The 20134-nt window shown below is 50.8% G+C and overlaps 1 protein-coding gene across 1 annotated transcript in view; it reads left to right on the top strand.

The window, feature by feature from the left end:
- The window catches only part of VDR (vitamin D receptor), a 75436-nt gene that overhangs the window by 48828 nt on the left and 6474 nt on the right, over positions 1-20134 (top strand). The window contains exons 8-10 of the mRNA XM_025212269.1: positions 8478-8539; positions 8882-9054; positions 17118-17302. Of these exons, the coding sequence (XP_025068054.1) occupies positions 8478-8539; positions 8882-9054; positions 17118-17302 (420 nt within the window). The remainder of the gene's footprint in view (positions 1-8477; positions 8540-8881; positions 9055-17117; positions 17303-20134) is intronic.

The raw sequence follows: 20134 nt of genomic DNA, 5'->3' as shown, positions 1-20134 counted from the left end.
AAGAGTGTGAGTAAGCAAAGGCCACGGGCTCATGGGGGCCAGGGATCGACCTTAGCTCTGCAGTAGTTCATGGGGGCGCCTTGGAGGCACGCTGGGACAGGCAGTGGCCTGTCAAGTAACTTTTTTTGGCCCCCTTGGAAAATTCCAGCCTAAAAAATGTTGGCCTGACTCTTTCTAAAAAGATCTATGACAGACGAAGCTTTTTGCGGATGGTCTCTTCTATTGGTTGGGAAATTTTTAGACTACTTTCCAATGCACGGCATTTAACTTCAGGTCACTGTGTTCTTCAATGCTCTGCATTAGAAAGATTGTCTAAACCCAGCCCAACCGTGCTACTGGTGCACTAAAAGGTATTACCCTCCAAAAATCCTCATCTCATATATTTCCTAGACTAGAGTGTGGCAAGTGAAGGCATTGTGCTTGGCATGCGTGCCTTGGGGCAGATGGCAGGGAAGGGGGCCAGGGCTGCACTGCCGCAACAAGGATCGGGCCCCTCGTGGCTCCCTTGCCATCCGCCCAGAGGTGCACGTGCACCCGCCACCAGCAACAAGCCAAGCTGGGGCTCCACAGACCCCGGTGCAGATGCTTACATCGTGGCTCCCTCACCATCTGCCCAGAGGTGCACATGCACCCGCCACCAGCAACGAGCCAAGCCAGGGCTCCACAGACCCCATTGCAGCTGCTTGCACCTGCTGTAAGCAGCCTGGGCTAAGTGGCAGGGGCCTGCCCAGAGCCCAGACCAGCCGTGGCAGGCAGGCAGGAGCGCGGAGCCCTGGCCCAATTCATTGCTGGCAGTGGGCGCACGCGCGCCTTGGGGCAGATGGCAGGGTTGCACTGCCACAACAAGGATCAGGCCCCTCCTGGCTCCCCCGCCATCCACCCTTGGCATGCCAGCATCTTACAAGTCGAGGTTGGTCTGTTTTTGACACGGCCCAAAAATGTTGCCAACCCCGGTCCCGCAACACTGATCCAACGCTAGGTCTCTACGTATTTTTGGATGCCAACCTGGAGATCTTTGACGGGCATTTCAGAAAGTACCAGATACCTATTGGGTGTCTGCGTGGACGCGCCTCCAAAGGAACCCAATTTGTTTCGTTCATTTTTTTGCATCCAAGAACAGTGTCCAAGAATCGCTCAGCACTGTCGTGGAATGAATAAGTGAGAGTCTGCAATGAGGCATGGACTATTTCATACATAACTTGCCCTTCCCTTAATTTTTAACTTGGGAAGTAACTAGATGGTGGTGATTCATAGAGAAGGACCGAGGGTTTCGTTTTTTGGGGGGTTTTTTCCAATATTTGCTTGACTTAGAGTTGTTGCAGCAGGCCAGATCAGAGGCAAAGTGCATCCCTCTTCAAGAAAGGCTTATCTAGACCAGGGGACTTGTAATACAGAACTGCACTTGTTTAATTTATCCAGCAGATTTCACACCAGTGGCCCAGATTAGACCAGTTTGTATCCCATGTACATGTAAGCATTGAGCGTCTTCTGTTCGTTTGGAAGGGTAGGTAATGTTTCTGGGAAGAATTAATGGTTGATAAGAGTTGATTAATGATTGAGACCTTTTTGAGCCTGCTTGTGGATAGCAATGTGAGGATAGACTTGACTTCGTGGAAGAACTTCATTGAGCTAAAACACAGCGGGGTCTACTGTCTTCCGAGAGAGTACACAGTATGTTTGTCAGTTTGAGGTTGAACACTGCCTAGGTTTGCAAAAAAGGTATTGCCAGCTGCCCACATTTCATCTGGTCTCTCTGCTAAAACTCATTTCCTTGGCATATGCTTTATTGCATATTTTACATATTCATCCTGGACTGTAAATAGGAGCTTAAAGATCTCTCACTGGGTTCTTAATGTGGCCATTATGAGCAGAATTCCTTGGTGGGTTTTTCCCACCTGAATGGTATGTCTTGTTGGCAACTTTTTCAGACCCCAGGTTTTTGTGGCCTCTGTTCTTGTTGACATTGTGCTGCAGAGCTTGGGGAAACAGCAAGGAAAAGTCCACAAGTGTTTTAATTGAATCCAAACAGACCAAGGTTGTCTGAAGATTTTTTTTCCCCCCACCGAGTTTCCCACTTTAATTACAGAAACGTAGCTCTCTTAAAAATCAAGCTTGGTCAGTATGGTGTTTCTCCTACCTCCTTCCTACAGAGCACTTTCAACCAGTGCTCAACTTGAAATGATACCCCTCCATGAGGACAGCCCAGCTCTCCCAAGTTTCTCCTGCCCACACCTGCCAACCAGGGGTGTGAGACCAAAGCTGTGTAAGCAGTAAAAGACCTTGCCCCTGATTCTGCACTGCTTGGCTCCGTCTATGGCTCTTTCAAAGCGAGCCTAAAGTGTTAAGCTGCCAGCATCTTGTGCCCATGTTGCCCGTGTACAAATGACACAAAGGTCCCACGCAGGGCAGTTGGGCTTGGCTTTGCCCCGTGGTTTGTAGTGGGGAGAATCCAGGTGACTCCCATGGGCGACTGGTGCCTCCTGAGTCTGGGGGAGCACCAGCAGGGCACGCCCAGAGGGGAGGGTCCCCCAGCGGTCAGCTAGCAACCGGGAGGGGGTCCCCCAAGCACACCAGCTGCCCAGAGCCAAATTCAGTGGGGGCACAAGCACTCTCCGTGCCCCACTACCAGCTGGAGCGCATGCTGTTGCGGGGGGGGCACATACCCCCCCCCCCCCCCCCCCAGCCTCTACTTCGCCTCACCTATGCTTCTCCCCATTTGCCCTCTCATTCAGAGAGAATTTAGTGAAGCCAATAGTGTCCCCGCTGCCCCCATCTCAGTTGGGACACGACCTCGGATCCCCCGGTAGAAGTGGAGGCTGCACGGACAGCTCTGCATATCTGTTGCAGCTTTGCTCAGAGAGAGCGATTGCTCTCCTCCGACTGACCTGGCAGGTCATGTTGGGAGAGGCTGCCTGTCCCTGCGGGGAGAGCAGACACACAGGCACATGAGACGACCTGTCACAGGGTGATTGATGGATGTAAAAAAAAAAAGAAAAATCTAACCAGCTCGGAAAATTTAAGTGGCGCCTCTCTCCCGAGTACAGAACAAACAGCTCCCTTACATAACAGGGCGTAGCAGAGGGACCTGCCATGTGTGCTTTTAAGAAAACCAGAGTTTACCCCAATGCTCTAGGAATTACAGGTCAAAGACTTCTCTTCTTCACAAGCCGGTACCAATAAACTAGTGTAAAGTTTGTGAGCCAGGGCCCCGTCTAGAGATGCAAGAGCCCTGAGTAGAAAGAGAGGTGGTGTGGGGGTGTCTAAAATGTCCCATGCCATTGGATTCTAGCATTATTAGTGTCTACACTGCAAACCTAGCTCTGGCACGTGGTGTTAAAACTTGGGGGTACCATGGATACTGCAGGATACCGTGCTGTCCTATATCAGCACGGCAAACTGTCCAGAAAGCTTTGTTTCATGGCCAAAACCTTGAACTGTCCTAGCTTTTCAGTAAAGGAACAGAGAGCAAAGCTGCAGACGGAAGGAACTGAAGGTTATTTTTTTTAATGATTGTTTGATCTTGGCACTTCACTGCAATAACACGTATCAGAAAGGGATAAACCAGTATTTATTGTGCATTAAATCAGGCTTTTCCAAATACATGGCCAAGCTTGTTCACGGCATTTCCACAACAGGAGGTGACCAACCCCCTTTGGCAACCTGGTGTTTTTCCACTGACATGGTCTTGTAATCATTATACAAGCAGCCTTTGAGGGAGCAAATATGTTGTGCTCTATTTAAAACAAAATCATCTCAATGTACCAAGCAACCTGGATGAGCTAATGGCGTCGAGTCCTGGCACCCAGCTGAGTGCCGGCTGAAGCAGGAGCAAGTTGGTTGCAAACAAGGGCATTGCACCCAGTGGCTGCTGGTTGGTGGGGCTGGTGGGACAGTTGGGTAGTGGTGTCACTGGGATTTGGCCTTCAAAGCTAGGCCGTGTGCTGCCTAGCAGTTAACTTGCAACGGATCCGTTTAGCAAAGTATTACTTTATTAATGAAAGCTAACCCAGAGCAACTAAAAATAGCCCTTGCCAATGGACTTTGCTGCTTGTTAACAGAACAGGAACCTGCTGTACTTTGGTTATTTTTAGGCCAAACCAGAGGGTGGGGGGTGTTTCTAACTCCATGCACGAGGAACTCCTCTTCCTATTGCTGCTTCCTTTTTATGGGAGATCCCTCCTGCCCGGGTGCTTCAGGAGCTGGCGGTAGCAGCAGAGGGAAAGCAAGCTGGTTTTGATCAGGGTGTGAGATGGGAGAAAAACTGGAGGAATCCAGAGAAAAAGGGGAGGCAAGGGAACAAGGAGGAGGCAACATTTGGGATCAGTAGAGGGTGAGCCACCTCACTACACCCGACCACCTTCCAGATTCAGAGTGCCTCCCTAGGGGTGCCTCACATCTGGCCGACCCCCTTCCTGGAGCACACTCACTAGCCTGGAGGTACCGCTGCCACCACCCAGAGTCTGGACTGATCTTGGACCTGCGCCCTCTGGGAAACACAGGCCTAGTAGTCCTTGAGGGTACTTGACCCACTGCAGGAACCTGGGTACTTCCCTCAGTCTGAAGCACAAATAGTGGTCTCCTTTAGTTGGTCAAACCAAGGGGACACCAAGGCATAATTTAGGCACTCTTCTGGATGAGCGGCCTTAATTTGAGATCTAGGAAGAGATGCCCCATGCTCCCTACTCTGAGTGGTGATGTCGCTGCAGTGCTCATTCCCTCAACCCAAGGATGTTCTCCTGCCTGTGGCTGCAGCCCAGGCACCGAAGCCCTTGCTGGGAAGCTGGCTGTATGGATGATCCATCATGGTTTGGCACATGTCCGGAAATTAGGGATGTGAAGAGGTGTGGTTCCAGAGGGAGGGACGCTACATGGCTTGAGCAGCCAGTGGGAAGACAGTATCAGCAGCCACATTTATATCTACTGAGGCTTTTGGGGAAACTGAGGAGCAAGAGGGCTGGGTTTTTGCCCCGGATGTGATTAGGATAAATGCATGGGGATAAAAGGACCCCAAAATATGAGAAGGCAAATACTTTACACCAGGGGCTGCATAAGCACAAAATAAATCCAGTCCCCTTCCTGAGGAGGCAGGAGACAACAGCTGGATGCAGATATGGGGAGCATGAGGAAGGCCCAGCTGTTGGCCAGTACAATCCATGGTTTCTATGTAATAGCTGCCTGCCTATTGTCTGGGTTTTTTGGAGGCCTCGCTGCAGAGGAGAGCACGAAGGCAGAAAGATGTTGCTCCCCTTGCCGATGTGTTCATGGGCCGTTTCCCCCCATGCAAAGAGGAAGAGAGGGATTTTGTGGCAGGCAAAGTGCTGACCCATGCCCCTCCACCTGTTGTTGTACCACCGAAACGTGGCGGTGATAAACCTCGGCCGGCAGCAAATCTGAGCCCAAACTGGGAGGGAAAGAAGGGTTCAGGGTGTGTCAGGCTCCAACTGAGCGAGGCCGTTAGCAGGGCACGGAAGCAGATGTAGATGCAGGCTGAGGGTAGAAAACCTGAGTCCGTGGATGTAGCTGTGGCAGCAGGCAAGTAACTGGAAGGGAAGCTGGGGTTCCCGGCAGGACAGCACGCACTGGGATCGTGCTGAACTGAGAACTGGGGTTTCCTAGGAATTTGGGAGCAATAGAGTTGCAAGGAAAAGTTGGGGGGTTAGAAGGAGACTTAGACTCGGCAGAAGCTGCTATCGCCACCCTGCGTACCTCGGTGCCTAGCATACTCAAACCTGGCACTGTTCCCAGTATGTTAGCAAATATCCGTGGTTTCCATACTGCTTTATCTCAGGTTGGTAAAGCACAGTGCAAATGCTTGGAGCTGTGCAAGTGGTGCTGAGCAAGCGCAGGCTCTTCAGCGGCCCAGAAAGCCAAGCTGTGTCATCCTGAAATGCTCTTTCCACGTTCTCCGTTTGCAAAACATGCAGCAGTTTGCTAGCATGGAGGGGTAGGCAGCCCTTGCTTTGGACAGTGATAGATAAGGCTATTTCCCACGTGAAGCTTTAAGGATGGGCGCTGTTCCCCACGGTGTCTGTAAAGTGCCTCTGAACGCTACTGGAAAACAATTAATTCACTGTTCCTTCTCTCCTGAAAGATGGCTAGCAGCTAGACCCCACCACGGGAGAAGGGACATCAAGAGGGCCCCGCCAAGTTAATCTGTCACCCCACGGGGCCTTCTTGAGCTTGATCTTTGGAGGAGATGGCAAGAATCTCGTTGCCAGCACGGTCACTAATTCAGTGCATTTGACGTCGTTCTGACTCCTCCTGGCGCCAACTCAGACACAAGCCTGTGTTTTTATGAGCTAAGATGATGGATAGGTCCTTTGATAATATATGGGTGGACTGCTCTTGTGAGCCAGAAGGCCGGGTCTCTTGCTGCTCTGCTGTCACTTAGCACTTTCCAGAGTTTCCAGGCTTTGCCGAGGTGTCGGTGCACAGTGAGACTTCCTCTGTCTGCACGTGCAGGTATTTATATATCCCTCTTCATTGCAGCATCTAACCCTTTGCCCCTGTGATGCAAGGCCTGAAACTCCTCGCCACTCGGGGTGTCTTGTTGCCACCATCACCACTACCTTCACAGCAAGCTTTGTGGAAGGGAACCCAGGCTTGGCCTGAGAGGCTGTCTAACCTGGGTTGTTGTTATGCCTCTGAAGACCACATACTATGGAAGGGACTGAATGAATGCAACTTACTGCTTGTTCCACCCTTTCATTGGCATGAACTCAAAGGACCTGGGGGTTACGGTGGACAACAAGCTGAACAGGAGCCAACAGAGTGAGCCTTGTTGCCAAGAAGGTTAATAGCATCCTGGGCTGCATTAGTAGGAGCGTTGCCAGCAAATGGAGGGCAGTGATTCTTCCCCTCTATTCAGCCCTGGGGAGGCCACATCTGGAGTCCTGTGTCCAGTTTTGGGCCCCCCCACTACAGAAAGGATGTGGGTAAATTGGACAAAGTTCAGCGGAAGGCAGCAAAAATAGTTTGAGGACCGGGGCACATGACTTGTGAGCAGAGGATGAGGGAACTGGGCTTATTTAGACTGGAGAAGGGAAGACCAAGGGGGGATTTAATAGCAGCCTTCAACTACTTGAAGGATGGGTCCAAAGAGGATGGAGGATTGTTCTTGGTGGGGGCAGGTGGTAGAGCAAGGAGCAATGGGCTCAGGTTGCAGCAAGGGAGGTTTAAGTTGGATATTAGGAAGAACCTCCTCACGCAGAGGGCGGTGAAGCACTGGAGCAGGTTACTCAGAGGTGGTAGACTCTCCATCCTAGGAGGTTTTTAAGACCCTGCTAGACAAAGCCTTGGGTGAGATGATCTAGTTGGGGCTGGTCTTGCTTGGAGCAGGGGGTTGGACTAGAGGTGACCTCCTGAGGTCCCTTCCAGCCCTCATGTTGTCTGAGTCCATGAACTCTGCTTCACACAAGGGGCTCCTTGACCTCTTCTGCCAAACCCATGCCCTAGCCCTGCTTGGCAGAAACAGGGTAGGAAACTTGGGGTGTACAACTTTTTGCATCCCTTGCCCATGCTGTCTTCTGTCTCATGCCCAGAGACGGGGCTGGGGGGGGGTTCCCACAGCAGCGTGTGCAAAAGGAGGAAGAGCAGCGAGTCTAGTCGCGGGATTAAACTGGAGGCAGCGTTAGCCAGGGCAGTGGGGCAGAGGTGAGCGAGCTCCGCCGGGAATAAGCTTGCGGAAGCCCTGGCACAGAGGGGACCGGAGCGATGGGCTGCCAGGCAAAAACAGCATGTCCTCCAGCAAGGCAAGAAGCCAAAACGGGTGGTGGGAGGGGGGGAACAAAGTGGGGACATCTGTTGCTGTCACTAACCTGGTGCTATAAGAGCAGGAGGAAGCAGCAAGGTTAATTCTGCAAAGCAAAACGGTTCCTCGCTCCCATTCATTTAAATTCGGCAAAACCCTTTTATTCCACCTCTTTTTTTTTTTTTTTTTTTTTTTTTTTTTCCTTGAGGATCTGTTGCTGAGACCCAAAAGGATGTCAGAAGGCTGTTTTCAGCTCAGTTCCCAAGAATCCCCTTTTCTAAAAACTATAAAGCAGAAAGGGTATTTCCCACTCTGCTCCGTTTCCCCGAAAAGCAGAGGAGCCTGGCGTTGCAAACAACAGACCCAAGTCGCGGAGCGCACTGCGCTGAGCGTCCTCTGCAGAGAAAACACAACTGTCAGGCTTGGCTTTCAGGATGCTGGAAGCCGGCAAAGAGGCAAACATGTAATGGGAGGATGAAAAATGAATTATTCCCGTTCACCAGCAATTTATCCACGGGTTTTTTCCCAGATTGTAAGACCACAGTGCTGGGACTAGGTCCACAGGGCTTGGACCCACCTGCTCAGAGCCACGTTAAGCACTCTTTACTCTTGTGCTCCTTGATGGTTAGGGCTGGATTTCCCCCACCCCCCAAAAGACACTTGAGAAAGTCAGTGGGAATTGGGCAAACCCTTCTCTTGAATTGCCTGCTCTCATTGTTTGGAACAGCTGTGCATATTCTCGCCAGGGAAAGCACGCCTCGTACAGCCAGTGCTGCAGCTGCTGTACATGTGAGACGGCTACTTTTGCTTCCTTTTGGATGTTGGCTTCGTTCTTCTAAGAAATAGGTGGCTTTTTGTGGGGCTGATTCGCGCATTGGCCAGCTTGCTTTAAAAACCTTGTGGAGAGCCAGCACCTGGAATTTTACCCTGGGGGGCTTCAGTTATTAAACTCCAATATGTCTAGTGGTAAAAAAAAAAAAATGCAGGTGCTTTTTCTCCACTAAAAATGTTATCAAGGGGTGAATGTCAGTCTGAGGTTGCTGCGAGGGAAGTCAAGAAGGCCTCTGTGTTGCCAGAGCTCATGGTTTCATCCCAAGTCTTCCCATCTTCCCCCTCCCCTTAAATCCCCAGCTCCGGGAGTCCTGTGATCAAGAGAATCTCAGCTTGCTTCTTATGGCGAATAAAACAGGTTCCTAGCCCTGCTGCCTGCCCAGAAAAGCTTGAAAAGCGTGAACCTCCCAAAGTTCAGGCCAGAAGGCACGTCCAGGGTGATTCATGGCTAGGAGGCATGGCAAGCTCTGGAGGTGGGTTCTGTGTGCACGGGGGCATGAAACGGAGACTCGCTGCATGTGGATTATGCATGCATCTGACTAGTAACACCTTGACGTGTTACAAAGGCGGCCAGCACAGGGCCTCAGGTGTGCAAACGGCAGCTGGCTTCTGCAGGGGTGGTTCTCCAGGCACAGCCCAACAGTGCCATGGGATCCTTGCCTTTATGGCCCATTTGCCTCCTCGTAGTAAATAGCCATCGCTGCCAAAACACTGATGATAGCGGCCGAGCACTGCTGCACGTGCGCATGCATGTGCACACACACATGCAGAGGTGCGCCCACCACACTCTATTTCTGACCAGCAATGTGCAACAAAAGCAAACAGCAGGTTTCCCAACCCACCTGCTACTAGCTGGCCAGTTCCTCATAGCTGTTGCAGAAGGCAGTGGCTCGTGGGGAAATTGCTGAAGAAGGCAAGGAGCCTTATGAATCAGCTGAGGGAGGTCAAGACGAGAGCTACCGAAATGCAAGATGGAAGGATCTGCGGGGAGGGGCGCAACGGGAAAAGCGCCAGGGTGGAGGGAGGGAGGGAGTGCATTATAATCAGGACCTGAACATTGAAACTGCCTTCCCCATCCACTGAGAAAAGGAGCCAGGAGCCCCCAGTTCCAATTCGGACCCCACCACAGACCTGATCATTGACTCTAATGCTGCTTGTGCCTCAGTTTCCCTCCCTGGAGCAAGGGCCTGCTTTGGACCGGCCTCAAGGGCAGGTGGGAACGTTTGGCAATGCTTGCCAAGCAGGCCAGACCTGCTGAAGGCGTACCTGCATAGTCAGCATCAGCAGCGCATATCACCTGGCCTTTTTCCAGGGGAGTTTACCAGACATGTAAGATCTTTTGCAGAGCCCATTCCTGTGCATGCAGACTCTCCCTTTCCTCCTCCTCGCTGGCTACCCCCGTTCTGCAGGCTGCACTGGGGAATACATCTCGGGATATCTTCCCTTTTCTCCCTGTGCTCGTTGCCTTCACAGAGCACACGTGCCAGCAGTGAGACCCACGCAGGGGCTGGGGCAATGAGGGGATGCTGGAGTAGTGAAGGAGGCGTCTAAGCCAAGCACTGATGGGACCAGGAGGAATTTGACAACCAGTCTCTCCAGTTTGGCCAGTGGTGGCAATGCCGCAGCATTGGTAGAAAAGCAGGTGCAGGCTCTTCTGTGACCCAGTATGGAGCTGCACTGTATTGCCCAGTGCAGGCCAGCAAGGCAGGCTAGGTGAGCCCAGAGGTTGCTCCTGGCCCTGGCATACCCTCCTTGTCTCTATTTGTATGTTATATATGGACATACACATGCACGCGATATGCCTCGGGCACACCGAGTCCTGCAGCAGCGCTGTACCCTGCCCTGTCATGGGGGGTTATGATTCATCAGGCTATTTATACATTCGCATAGTCTCGCATCCTGAAATTTTGTTTTTTCTGCTCCCAGCCCCTCTTGCCTAACCCTGAATCACCACCACCGCGGTAGGTTTGTCTGTGCGCTGGCTTGACCGCAGGCTCAACCCCGGTCCTGCTGTGTTGTGACCCACTTGATGTAGCTCGCCCCTACTTCTGCCTATCCAGCGCCCACCTTGTTCATTTTACCCTCTCTTATTCCCCGTAAACAGGAGCGGGTGGTTTTATTTCAAGCCAGGCGCTGGTAGGTAGCGAGCGTATGCAGGGGCCTGGGTGGGCTCTGCAGAGCATCTGTGTTGCTCCGTGGAAAGCCACCAAATCCTGCAAAAAGAATAGCAATCTGAACCCAGGAATCCAGCCCTGGAGAGACCAGCGCTGGGGATGGGCCAACTGGAGATGCTTTCGCTCTGAACGGATAGAAAGCCATTGTCGCCTCTTCCCCGTCCTCTCCCAGCTGCTCGCCGTTTGAGTAGCGAGCACTTGACTAGAGAATTCATTTTGTGCTTCATGTTTTCACTTATCCTCTTAACCCTTGACTACATTTTACCGACTGCCATAACTCTGCAGCCCTCCCACAGTCCCGCGGTGGCGATAAAAGGGTATTTTGCTTAATTGCGTTTTTTTAATACGTCGAGACTTTTGTGTTCCCGCCTGCTCATTGTTCAACAAAGAGTGCCGGGGAACGATCGTGAGAATTTATGACTGCTAGTGGGCAAACCTCAGTGCAGTGAGAAATAGCCGCGAGAATTATTCATGAAGCAGCTTGGACAGATATAATATAGATAAGCCCCAAACACATGCACGAGGTTGTAAATCCTGCCTGGCTTTGTTTCTCGTTTTTTATCAAGTATTTTGCAATGCAAATACTCCGCTCCAGATCGCTGTCTCTTGGCACCTTCTGAAGGCCTAAAGGGGAAGGGTGTCTCCATTGCTTGTTCTGATGAAAATTAGCGATGCAATAGTCTAAAGATTTTGTTCTGCTTTAGATTTGCCTATGGGGAACTGTCCTGTCAGCTAAGCCGTGTGTTGTGCTGCAATTGAGATGCATCTCTCTGCTTCCTTGTTATCCCTAGGATGGCTGGTTTTCCTATGGGGTGCTAAGTGACCTCAGCTCCCATGGGAGCACTGGGCACTTGGCGTTTAGCGTTTTGATGTCCTGGTCCGGGGACCCCTCGGGGGTCCACAGACTATGTCTAAGGGGTCCTTGAAAGATGACTAGGATCAATCAAATGTATGCGAATGCCCACCTTTACATTCAAAGGGGTCCGTACCTCCATTTGAAATTACCAAAGGGGTCTGCAAATAAAAAAAAAAGGTTGAAAACCAATGTCCTGGAGGACTGGCTGAGGTCTGCTGGGCCATCAAGTCCAGGTCGCTAGTAATTGTTAACAACTCCTCAAACCACCACTTTTTAGTTGCGAGTCATTTCCCACATTCTCCTTTACACAGACCGCCAACGTGGCAGAGATTTCTTCGTGCACCGATTTAAAACCTCTGGTCGATATTCAGCATTCGTTGTCTTAAAGACAAGTACGTGCCGTAGCAGTTCACTGTTTGCAATTTTATTTTTTGCAACCGAGATCATCTTACATCCCACTGCAGTTTGGGGGTTTTCAGCGACATGCATGTTTTGGCTGGAGCTAGAGGAAAGCACAAGGTGAAACAGCGAGCGGGTTTCTGCACATACGGGGCCGAGTCCTGATTCAGAACGGGCAGTGATGTCCGTGGAAATGGGCTACCAGGATGCCGCCCCTGAGTTTTCAGCATGGCGGTGCTCGCTGCACCAGGCGGTACCTAATTCTGTAACAGGCTGAATGAGGAGCCCGCTGCCTCGTGACTTCCGCTCCTCATAGGGAGAGTCGACCTGGAGGGCTTGCAGAACAGAAGTGTGGACTGCACGCTTGTCAGCACATTTTTTTTCTGCCGAAGGCACACTTCTCCTTTTGGCTTCTAGGAGACTGAAATCCCTGGCCTAGGTGCATGCATTTCTCCTTTTGATGCAAGAGCGTTTGAAAGCTTTTGAAAGCTGACATTCTTCACAGGAAGCCTGGCTTGCACTAGGGCTGTGCTAAATACATCGGTGTTTCTATAATTGCTTCTGTCTTCAGGATTAGCCAGCATGGCTGCAGAAACAAGCAGATGGGTTACCAGCCACAGCACCCTGGTTGAGAATCAGTGATCTAGGCGCTATCTGCTGAGCCTTTGATGATGATGATGATGATGATGATAATGATAACAATAGTGCCCTGCGGTCCTATCCATATTGGTGCCCTGTTCTTTCAGGGGCAGAATCCAGATCTGCTCCACTCACCATTTTCAAACTGCATTACCTGCTGCTAGGCAGCCCCTACCTTCCCCTCTTAATCTCACCTGGTACCCTTGAGCAGAGAGCGATTTAATGTCCCCATCACTAAAGTCACTCTTGCAGTCTCTGGCATCTGGCATTGCTTTGGCTGTCTGGGCTGCCGAAAGCATCGTGGCAAGGCAGGCTGGCAACGGGCACGCAAAGATCTGTGCAAGCCCTGCGGCACATGCCAAAATGCACCTCTTGACGTCCTTGAGGCTTGTCTGGACTGGGGTTTAAAGCTGTCACGACAGGTCTGCCAGCATGTTATAGGAGGCTCCCGTGGACAAGACGGAAGAAAATTTACCTGCTCGGCTGGCTGCCTGCCTCAAAATCCAGGCCTCGACTTGACCGGCTTTGCGTGGGGATCAAACCGCAGCACAGGTGTGAGCCACACCGTCTTCGCTAACACACCTTGTAGAAGTCAGGCTACCAGCTCAGTGCCAAAAGGGATGAGTGAACTTCGAGAGCAACCCCAGCGCGAGATCCCAGGGCATACGTGCCTTCAGTACCGTCAGCTGAAGTGAAGTCCCAAACTGGGGGGAGCAAAGGGGACAGGGCAGGATATTTTCGCCGTAGTGAAGAAAAACCTATCGTTTGGCTGGGTGCGATGGCATTGTATTCTCCATCTGTGCACTGGCCCTCATCATATGACACTGCAGCTGCCCTCATCCTATCTGCTGGCGTTAAAAGAGTAAAGATGGAGTTCCTAAAAGAAAGTTTCCCCCCCTGCATGGGATTTCAGTGATTTCCTGTTACCTGCAGAGCTCTCCTTTGGCAGGGTCAGGCTAAGGCCTTGCATTTTCTCATTCTTTGCTGCTTGGCGGTTCTTTTAATAAAGATCAATTTGTCTTCATCAGTCTCTTCCCCAAGTGAAGTTGTCAACTAACCTAAAAAGGCTTCCACAGCAACATCCCTTAAGGATGAATTGTAGCATCGTTCCACTCATTAAGAATAACCTTTCAACCTGGAACATTCAGTTGACTTGTCTCCTTAGATTGAAAATGGCAAGGTGAAATATTATGCAACTTCGCAAATGTATTGGAAAAATACCGGCGGCTTCAACCCAGCAGAAGTAACCGAAGGCAACGTAGCGCGGCTACCAGACCTCGCGTAGCCTCAGAGTTTTGTGCAGCCAATGCATGCTTCGGTGCATCTTGCCAAACCTTTCATACCAGACTCCGCCGTCCCCTCCCTACATAAAATATCTCTGCAACCGACTGTCAGGAAAAAGCCTGCAGTCATAAGATAAATGCTCTTTTATTTGTTCGTGACGGGTTAAAAGCTAATGGTGTCTTGATAGATGGAAAATCTTGTCTGCTATATTTAGGATTGGTTACCTAGCTGGCAGGGTGTGTTTGAGCTGCCGATTTGTGGGTATTAAAGAGACCTTTCTACCAATGTTTGACTTTAGTCTTAGGGCGCCGATTTAAAAACTTGCGGTTGCTCCAATAAATGGCACGGAGGGCTAAAGGAGCCCGAGAGTTTCTCTATTCTGCGTCTGCTCTGTGGGTCGATATAGTCTTGTGGCGACGGCAGGGCTGTTATGTTTGTAAAACTCATGGTTTTCATATGCTTCGGACTTGTTAAGAGGTAACGCGCGCGGTGCAGTTGCTTGTGCTTGTTCTCTTCCCCGAGACCAATTATTTGTGGTAGGTTGTTTTAGGAATACTGGACTACTGCGTCGCTCCCTTTGGGGTTTGAGTGGAGGCTCTTCAGGACAAGGGTCACGCGTGTCTACCGCACATGCATAGAATCAGAGAAAAGACTGGTTAAGGAGAATCACGTATCCCACAGGTGCTGCATGGGACATGGCAAACGCCTGTAATGTCCGAAGGACGGAGCTGGACTGTCCTCAGTGGGGGCAGATGCCAGAACAAGGAGCAATGGGCTCACATTGCAGCAAGGGAAGTTGCGGTTGGATATTAGGAAGAACTTTCTCACTAGGAAGGTGGTGAAGCACTGGAAGAGATTATCCAGAGAGGTGGTGGCATCTCCATCCTCGGAGGTTTTTAAGACCCCGCTAGACAAAGCCTTGGGTGAGATGATCTAGTTTGGGGTTGGTCTTGCTTGGAGCAGGGGGTTGGACTAGATGTGAGCTCCTGAGGTCCCTTCAACCCTCATTGTCTTTGATTCTATGATAAGCCCTAAAGACAAAGCTGTCATTCAGCTAGAGACCAGCACTGCACATCCATATATTATTATTATTATTATTATTATTATTACCAGTAGTGGGAAGATGGCAAAAATGTTATGCCCAATCATACATCTGTGTAACAGGCAAGCAAGACTCAGAGGAGGGAAACGCCATGTGAACTTCCCAAGTTCTCTGGAGCTCCGAACTCAAACTCAATGCACCTTTATTTTCAAGGCATGAAAAATACCCTGGGCCACCTCCTGAAACTCTGGTAAATACTGAACGAGAACAACCAGGAAATATCTGTTCATGGGCCAGTGACTGGTTGAAAGACCAGTGATCCAAAAAAAGAAGGATCCACTTAAGTGTGAGTTTTCAGAGTGCAGCTTCCTCCTGTGTACTCATGCCTCAAATCATTTAAAGCTCATGTCTCATCCCCACTAAGGGATGTACTTACTGGGCATGTCTATGCGTTCATTAATGCGCCTTACATGCTGCACATTTAGTTTAGTACTTGCTTAATAAAGTGCTAACTAAATGCACGGTGACTAGTAGGGCCGGCTTTGTGATGCTCACTGTGCATTAGCCTAAGCACACTTTGCAGTAGGCTATTAGTACGGTTTTTCACCGCCGTGCTACTGCGCAGTGTTATTAAGCTCATGTAGATGCGCCCAAAGATAGCTTTGTGGTGCTGAATTGAGGCCTGGCTCTGCAAAGCAGTGACTCTCAACCCGCAGGCCGCATGCAGCCCAATCGGCACGCTGCTGCAGGCCAAATGTTTTAAAAAACAAAGCATTTTTTTAAATGGATACACAGGAAGCAAGTTGTGTGGGTGCAGCCCACGTAACGCATTGAGGGCCGCAAGTGTGGCCCGCTTTGGAAAACAGGTTGAGGACCACTGCTCTAAAGCAATGAGGCTGCTTGGTTTCCTTTGGGACCTTTCACGTTCTGATCAGCGAGAGCTAAAGATGTGCCTAATAAGCGTTCAGCTGAAAACAATTGCACAAAACGAACTCTTGCAATTTAACACGGCCGTCTTAATTCATGTGACAGGAGGTGTTACACCCTCCAGAGCCGCTGGAGGGGGTAACACATGCCTGTTCTGGACCTGGAATTGCAAATAGCCACAGCTCCCTGTGCGACCCTGGCCTGGGCAACACAGGCTGTAGCGCATACGGGTTAATTCACGGGACTGAGTACAAACAGGATTCTCATTCAGAGCAGTTGCCACCACAAGAGCGCTATCTGAGCCGTTCGGGGTGGGGTGGGGTGGGGGAACAAAAACTGGAAAGCAGAGGGTAGAAGTGAAAAACACAGGTTTACTATACTTGCATCGAGGACAGAAGTGACTAAGAATAGCTTGTAATCATTCATCGCACCCGCATTTTGTTCCGTTTCCTGCCTGTTCAAAATGCAAGGACAACACTTTCTGTTTAGCGCTGGTTTTCTCAGGCCGGGCCTTTCCAAAGGGGCCGGGGAAGATGGAATCGCAGCTCTTCTCTTGATCACCGATGATGTGATTTTCCCCTCTTCTAGCCTGGCCTCCTGAGCCTGTCTTTCGGTGCTAAGCAGCTTTCACACCTCTTAATTGAAAGCAGAACAGCGGTGGGATCAAATTAAAGATGTTGCTGCGCAAAAGGTTTTTGGATAGGACGCTTTTTCCGGGTCCCCTGCAGTACCAGATTTGCCTTTCCCAATACAGCGCCCTTCAGCCTGAGAGAGGGGCTGGATGCCAGGCTCCACAGCCCTTCTGCAAATAACTGGCATGGTTTGGGATAGCGCTATCCCACGGCACCCGCAGAGCAAGACTGGTGTTTCAGACAGGCATGCGACATCTTTAAAGAGAAAAGAAACGTCTGACCCAATCTCCGGCTGGACCCAGAGTTTTTGGGGGTAAGCTGAGATGAGATGGCACTTTAGGAGGCTTTGACACCCAGCAGAGACCCTCTATTTCAGGACATCTACAGCAGAAGGGAGAAAAAATGGGTCTTAATTGGCAACAAAATTGGATACGGTTTAATCTCTGACACAGTCTTTGGAGATGCCTAGGTTTTAGGGATTTGTGGGCAACTCCAGGATAAGGGTTTTTGATTCTTGTTCTCTCTCTCTCCTCCCCCGCACCCCCCTGCCCCCTTGCTACTACCCGATGTGTTTTGCAAACAGTCATCCTGACAGACGAGGAGGTCCAGAGGAAGAGAGAGATGATAATGAAGCGCAAGGAGGAGGAGGCGCTGAAAGAGAGCATGAAGCCCAAGCTGTCGGAGGAGCAGCAGAACGTCATCGACATCCTGCTCGAGGCCCATCGCAAGACCTACGACCCGACCTACTCTGACTTCACCCAGTTCCGGGTAGGCTCCAGGGTCCAGTGTGTGTGTGTGTGTGTGTGTGTGTGTGTGTGTGTGTGTTTTCCTCTCCTTCCAGCCAAACCCACCCATCCACTGTGACAAGGAGGCCATCTGCTGGCAAATAAGTCTGGATCGTGACTTCTGATGGGTTTTGAGCAGCCTCTTCCTTGCTGTCACCCTGTCTGACAATGCAGTTTCAAGAGAAACTTCACCCATAACCATAACGGGAGGTGGAGGCCACAACCCCTGACACCTTTTTTAGGACCCATCGACTGGGAACGCCCAACGCGGTTGCCAATTTGGTGACTCCATGTGAAAACGTCTCCCCGGCCCCCAGCCTTGTTCTCTTGGCACATCACCCGTGTCATGTAGACCCTTGTTACAAAGAGCCGTCTCCACTTTCCAGAGTCTGAATGATTTGTCAGGGCTGGGTGTCTTTTTGGAAAGCACGAAGGAGCCTGGCTGCAAGATTGGCGTGGGGTCCTGTGATTCACGTCAGACTGGATGTCTCTTTTTTTTGGTCCGTAAAGTGTATATTTTTTATTATGCCAAGCACTTCAGTTAATCCAAACTCATGCAGCTCCATAGACGTCCTTGATAGATCCATCCCATTAAGTCAAGCGTGCTCCTAGTTTTAAATTTGGCATGGGTGGGGGGGGTTTCTCTCAAGTTCCCCCTAGTTAGAACACATCTATCCCGCTTGAGACCTTTCACACACGCTCTCGTTATAGTTAATCATCAATGGTTATTAACCCATGTCCTGAAAAGGAAACTATGTGACCAAGCAGAACTGGAAATTGGGATCTCAAAGTAAAAATACCTGTGGTTGTAGCTACTGGAAGTAGACTTTGAAATGTTTCTCATTCAGGTTTGGGACATTACCATGAAAATATACCATCTCTGGGACAAAATGTGCTGACCCACAATGGGGAGTGGGTGTCTGTAAAAACCCAGTGATCTGATACTTTTGACACAGTATTGTGGGAAGCAATCAGCACTGACCAGTCTAAAGCAGTGGAGCTCGACCTTTTGGTCCCGTGGGCTGGAAGGGCAGTGCCTGGTCTGTCCGCAGGCCAGAAACAGCTGGTGAGCCTGATCCAGCTGTGCAGCAATGAGGGGGCATGGCCAGCTGTGTGGGAGCGGGGAAGAGGGTATGGCTTGGTCCCAATCCAGCCACACACGGCTTGGGAATTTGGTAGTATGAATTGCCACCACTCCGCAACCACCAAATCTCCTGACCCGTGGGGAGCTCTGTGGGCTGGATGCCATGGCTCTGCAAGTCAGGCTGGGGGTTGAGCATCCCTAATCTAAAGCACCATGGGTGGAGCTTCCAAAAACATGGTTGCATTACAGAATCATAGAAAATGATGGTGGGAAGGGACCTCAGGAGGTCACGTTTAGTCCAACCCCCTGCTCAAAGCAGGACCAGCCCCACCCAGATCATCCCTGAGCCAAGCCTTAAAAACCTCCAAGGATGGAGATGCCACCACCTCTTTAGGTAACTTATTGCAGTGCCGAGGCACTGGAAAGCGAGAGTTTTTCCTAGTATCCAACCTCAACTTCCCTTGCTGCAACTTGAGCCCATTGCTCCTTGTTCTGTCTTGCTCCTCGTTCTGGCACATCATAGTTTCATAGTTTCATAGTTTTAGGGTCGGAAGGGACCTAATAGATCTTCTAGCCCGCCCCCCCGCCAGGGCGGGAGAACAACAAAAAACCCTAAAAACAAAAACGGGACTCAAATGAGTCCAGCCAGGTAGGCATCCAGCCTCTTCTTAAAGACCCCCAGGGTAGGGGCCAGCACCACCTCCCTTGGAAGTTGGTTCCAGCTCCTAGCCGCCCTAACTGTGAAGTAGTTTTTTCGGATGTCCAATCTGTACCTCCTCTCCATCAACTTGTGCCCATTACTCCTTGTTATGCCAGCGGGGGCTAGGGGAAACAGCGTCTCCCCCAAACCCTTCTGGTTCCCCCTAGTGAGTTTATAGACGGTCTAATCTGCTCTGCAGGTTCCGTTAGCCTTCCTGGTATCAGATGGCAGCAGTGCATAGGGCAGCCCATGGTCAGCCTGTAACCCAATATCAAGACTGTGATGGAGGAATGTTCACGACAAGGTCCGGTTAGCCCTGCCAACCATGACCTCGCATTGTCGGCCCATGTTCATCTTGGAGTCAATAATGACACCAAGATCCCTTTCCGCCTCCGTGCTCTCAAGTAGGGAGTTCCCCATCGTATAAGTGTGCTGCTGGTTCCTACTACCCAAGTGCAGCACCCTGCACTTGTCCGTATTGAAACACATCCTGTTCCTGTTTGCCCACCCCTGTAACCTATCCAGATCCTTCTGCAATCTCTCTCTCCCTGCTAGCGTGCTCACCTCCCCCCAAATTCTGGTGTCATCAGCGAATTTAAACAGGTTGCTTTCCACCCCAGCATCAAGATCGCTGATGAAGAAATTGAACAGCGCAGGCCCCAGGACCGAGCCCTGGGGGACTCCACTACCCACCTCCCCCCAAGTCGAGTATGATCCATCCACCACCACCCTCTGAGTGCGACCCTTCAGCCAATCTGCAATCCATCTGACTGTGTAGGCATCTATGCCACAGTCGCCCAGTTTATTAATTAGGATGGGGTGAGAGACGGTGTCAAATGTCGATGTCATTGGAACCAGAACCGTGCCATGCCGAGCACTTTGGAAGCTGTCCACCCGAATCCCGAGCCAGTAACAGCCTCTTTCTGTCGTACGCTGCTCTGTAGCGGGCACTGATGTGTGTGACCCCCGCTGTGGTAGCTGGGAAGACGCAGAATAAAGGAGAATGCAGCCGTCCTCTGTCAGCCCTGTGA

Source organism: Alligator sinensis, unplaced genomic scaffold, assembly GCF_000455745.1.
Source record: "Alligator sinensis unplaced genomic scaffold, ASM45574v1 scaffold1542_1, whole genome shotgun sequence".
Lineage (NCBI taxonomy): Eukaryota > Metazoa > Chordata > Crocodylia > Alligatoridae > Alligator > Alligator sinensis.
This window is presented reverse-complemented; position numbering and strand designations above follow the sequence as displayed.